Source organism: Montipora foliosa, chromosome 4 (genome assembly GCF_036669935.1).
Source record: "Montipora foliosa isolate CH-2021 chromosome 4, ASM3666993v2, whole genome shotgun sequence".
Classification (NCBI taxonomy): domain Eukaryota; kingdom Metazoa; phylum Cnidaria; class Anthozoa; order Scleractinia; family Acroporidae; genus Montipora; species Montipora foliosa.
In genome coordinates this window covers 27,344,504-27,349,503 of record NC_090872.1, presented here as the reverse complement: position 1 = coordinate 27,349,503, position 5,000 = coordinate 27,344,504, and the positions used below count along the sequence as shown (strand labels likewise).

Here is a 5,000-nt window from a genome sequence, read left to right as displayed (position 1 = left end):
GAATTTTTGTTCCAGATTCTTGCGGCTTTCCGTCGTATCTTGATGTAGGGAAAGGCCGCAGATAGCCATGTGTAGTTTGGAGTGGTTAGTTAGATTAAAATGACGAGTGACTGGCTTACATGCATCCTTGTCATTATTCTTCTCAACATCGAGAAGGTGTTCGCGGAATCGGTCGCCTAGTCGTCTACCTGTTTCGCTAATGTATAATCTATTGCATAACGGGAGGTTATGCAATGAATGACATTTGCGGAAGTACATGTGAAACGATCGGTGATCTTAACAGATCGCTTAGGTCCCGATATTTTGCTAGTGTTAAGAGTGAAATTAGTGGAGGTTGCGGAAAGATTCTACCAGTCTCGGGATCATTTTGGAGTAATTTAAAGTTAATGAGAATGATATTTTTGACTGCATGATTATGAGGATGGAATTGAGGGTGAATGGAATTCGGTCATTCTTTTTGTAGGGTACGTTGTAGGGTACGTTCAACACCAATTTTTAAAATCTGATTCAGTACAACGGCAATAAACCTGAACTCTACGGCCACTACATTGACGACTGCATCGGCGCTATTTCATCCAGCAGAGAAGAACTCGATCAATTTATAACCTCCGTTAATTCATTTCATCCGGCTCTTAAATATACCTGGGAGATTTCGGAAACTTCATTGGCTTTCCAAGATATCAAAGTTTGTATCAGTGGCAACGGTTTATGTACCAGTGTGTATTACAAACCCCCGGGGGAGGGGGGACTCCCATATGGAACCTGGGCGTGTCTCAAGCTTTTTGTGACCCCTAAAGGAGACCAATCTGGCTTAAGCAAATCTTGACCCCTAAAAACAAGTTAAAAAGAACATTTGACTTCTGTTTCTCTTTGCGTAATTCTGTGTTTCTTCGCGGAACCCTAAACGAGAGCCTGGCGGCTAAAAATATTGGCGCTTTTCTCGGAACACCCTAGGCGAGACCAAAATCCAAAATTTACACCCCTAAGCGAGACGACGAGCATCCCCGCCTGTTTCATATGGGAGCCCTCATCGTATTATCATCGTCACATGTCAAGAACTCCATTCCGTATTCTCAGTTTTCCAGAAAATCAGAGGAGATGTGCCAGTTCTTCAAAAAACGTGGCTATCAAACGTGGTCAAAGCGGGCCATCATCGCTCCCAACAATTTGATCGACAGTCAGCAATACAAACATCACTAAAGGATAAGAATGACCGAATTCCATTCACCCTCACTTTCCATCCTCATAATCACGCAGTCAAAAGTATCACTCTCAATAACTTTAAATTACTCCAAAATGATCCCGAGACCGGTAGAATCTTTTCGCAACCTCCACTAATTTCATTCCAACGGGACGAAGGGCTAACGCTCGAAACGTCAGCTTTTAGAATCCCTGTACGGTGGTCAATTTATATTATCAACTCCGTTGATAAAACCAAATTTTTGTGAATTAAAACGAAGAAACGAGATCCTAGGCCATTGAAAATTTCTTGTGTTGTTGCTGACAATCTTGCTTCCAAGACACAACACAGAATGCTGATAACCCTCAAATAGAACGATAGCGTTCTAAATTAATTTCAGTATCAGGTCTCGGAAAGGTAGCCTTTTTAGGAATAGGACCCCAAATAACATGTAAAAATAACGAAAAATGACCGGCCCAATCAAAGTTATTTAATTACAACGAGCACCAAAGAAAAGTGCCCTATATTTAGGGAGGCTGAAAATACTAAGCAATCAATTAACTGATTGATTGGTTTATTTATTTATTTATTGTTGTTGTTTTTTTTTATGTCAACTTTACGGACCTTTGGCACAGTTTATTTGAGAAGTGCAACTGCCCTCATTTGCAAGTTGTTTTGTACGTGTTGTGTACGTGTTTCATTAGGGCCTTGACGATCTACGACGCGGTCGTCAACGAGAACGCCACGAAACAACAATACGATTGGTTAAATGAGGAAAAATAATCGTGCTGCCCGTTCGCACGCATTTTAGCACAAATTCGTCCGGTACTCTGCACAACAACCACGTGAAATCACCAAATTTGAGGTTTTGACGACAACGCGAGCGCACAAATGTCAATCTATCATTCTGTATTCTTACTCTGAAACCGCTCGTATATAACAATTTATTTTGAGAATACTTCGCCCACATTGTTCGACGCGAACGAGATGGTGACGTTTTCGTCGACGTCGCCGCAGTAGATCTTACTGTCCCTAAATCCCGACTGTGCTTGAAGAAGTTTTCTTTTTGAATCGTTTCTCCATAGATTCTTTGTAAACCAATTTCTATAGAAACACATGTGACAAGAAGAGCGAATGAGATGATCACTAACTTGGTAGGGATGACGTAATGTGAGAACCACTTATATGTTCTGCGTTCTTAGTTTGGCTTGCTTCCTTGATGAGTTAGACCGGATCACGATTCGAGTCATTTGGTCTCTAAAATTTACTTGCTTATTCATTCAATTATTCATTTATATTCATGACAGCGGAAAACCGGCGCGCCCTAGAAAAAAGGCAACAAAAACAACATTTCTTGGAGAAGGGTCGAGAAGGAATCGGAATTCAACCCAAAATTGACAGCGAGATTTGGAATCGAACACGGGAGACATCTGCTCGGTGGAACGAGAGCACTGTCACCACTTCGCCAATCCAACGTTTCCCTTGCATTTTAATTTGACTTTTAATCAAATTCAAATGAACTGATTTTTTTAAACGGATAAAAGTTACTGTAACTTACCTTCAAGGAGCAACCTGAGGATGAATTGCATTTCATGCATGCTGAATCGTAAGATATGAATGTAAGGTTTTCCTTGCTTTTATGTTCTCCATCGTTGGACACTGATATCACAAGTCCAGCCGCTGGGGTTCCTTGAGTGATTTCGTGGAAGTGGCCTGGGGTCACAGGCGATTCGGGTAAGTTGCAGTCCGCAAGAACCAAATCCGTCATCACCCCAGGTAACTTGTGTCCTGTACTGTTAGGTGCCCAGCTACCATTTACAACCTAAGTACAGTGCAATACAAGAAGTTTGATTGGTTCATCATCTTATCAGATAAGGGGAGGGAGGGGAGGGAGGGAGGGGATGGAGAGGAGGGAGGGAGGGAGGGGGGAGGGGAGGGAGGAGAGGGGAGGGAGGGGTAAAGGGCGCACCGTCGGTTTCCATTGATACCAGTTTCGTAACTGAAGGAACTACCGACGTTAAATAAAGTGGCTTTACCTTTACCGTAAATGACCAGCTCCCAGCACCAGTGGCTTCATAGCTCCGTGGTTAAAGCGTCACATCGGCATCCCGACGCCACAGGTTCAAACCTGGCCGATAAAGCCCTGAATTTTTATAGGCTTCTGTACGCGATTGGTGAAATTGCATTCATAACTGCGCGGAGCATAGCTTCACTCGATTTCATATCCGCAGCTCAATATATGATTCATTTCATATTGGCAACTTTGAGGTTGCGCGGGAGACAAAGTCAAGAGTCTTGTTGAATTGCATGGTGGGACTGTGTTAGGAGACGCCTTTTTATCATTGCGTGCGCGGGGAAAGAACTCAAGTTGCAAGAAAGCGATATACCAGGAGCTGAGCTTCCAGAACCACCAGAATATCCTACAATGGCAATTTTAAAACGATGGCTCGCTTGTAGGGTACAAAATTGTCCGGTAAACGAGTGAGAACGAAGTACATACTACGTTTACTTACTAACAATGTAATTTATAAACTGAGATTTAACCAGAAGTTAATTGTTATCGTACAAGAATATACCAAAGGCTGTTTGCTTTGTAGAGTAAACGACTGCATAAATTTGCAGTCCATTCCTATTTATAGGGCATGTGTTTGATTTTCTACAGTTGTATTTTTTTTCCTCCTTGTTTCTGTAGCAAAGACAGAAATATTATTTTATACCAAGGCGAGGTTACCACAGCATATTCTAAAGAAACTTATATTGGAATTTGTGACACTGCTTTCAAAGTACGATATAGAAATCACACATCCTCCTTCAGGAACTAACGCCACAGGAATGTCACTGATTTAAGCTAGCACATATGGAACCTCATCAAGGATCAGGGCATCTAATTCAACATCAGTTGGCGAAGAAACAAGCAAAATCATATTCAAATAGTGTCCAAAAAGTGCAATTTGTGCCTATGAGGAAAGTATTTCATTCTATGTAGACCGGAAATGTCAACAATCAAGAGAAATGAACTGCTTTCAGGCTGCAGGCACTCATCCTCATTTCAAAAATATCTCCAACTGAGTTCGTTATTTTCAAACAGTCGCCTGATGATTGCTTTGCAGGAAGCATGGAACTCTGAGTAGTGATCGATGTCTTTGAACAAATAATCTACTCCTAAACCGTTGTTACAGTAATTATCATAGCTTTATTTCAATAACTTTTGCGCACTTTATAGCTGTAAACCTTAATAAAGGAGTATCATACTCCTGACGAAGTTTGCAAAATAGAACAACAGCCTTAATTTGTACGAACCCTCGACATTCGAGGATTTAAACAGGAAAGAACCGATGGCACATTAGACCATCAAGAGAACCGTACTAAATTCTTACGTTGAGAAATTGAGACAAGACATCAGGGATGACACAACACATCAATATGTAAGCAAACGCAAGAGAGCAGCTTTGAACAGGCTTAGTAATAATAAGGATATAATTATAAAACCTGCCGACAAGGGAGGAGCCACCGTAATTCTGAACACAAGTGACTACACAATAGAAGCAATGCGTCAGCTAAGTAATGAGGAATATTATAAAAATGTAGAAAAGGATCCCACCTCTGAACACGAACAGCTGATTAATCAATGCATTAACAATATGATTGACATTGTGACTTAGAGAAAGGCATTGGCCAACTATAATTGAAGTCTCAGACTCAAGAACTCCTAGTTTCTACATGCTCTCTAAGATCCACAAGCCCATAATCCAGGAAAGCCAGTCGTTTCTTCCGTTAACAGTCACACGGAGAAATTATCAGCCTAGGTGGACGAATTTCG

General features: G+C 41.3%; 1 protein-coding gene across 1 annotated transcript in view; it reads right to left on the bottom strand.

The window, feature by feature from the left end:
* The window catches only part of LOC138000488 (uncharacterized), a 93,603-nt gene that overhangs the window by 47,902 nt on the left and 40,701 nt on the right, over window positions 1-5,000 (bottom strand). The window contains 1 exon segment of the mRNA XM_068846943.1: window positions 2,739-3,002. Within this exon segment, the coding sequence (XP_068703044.1) occupies window positions 2,739-3,002 (264 nt within the window).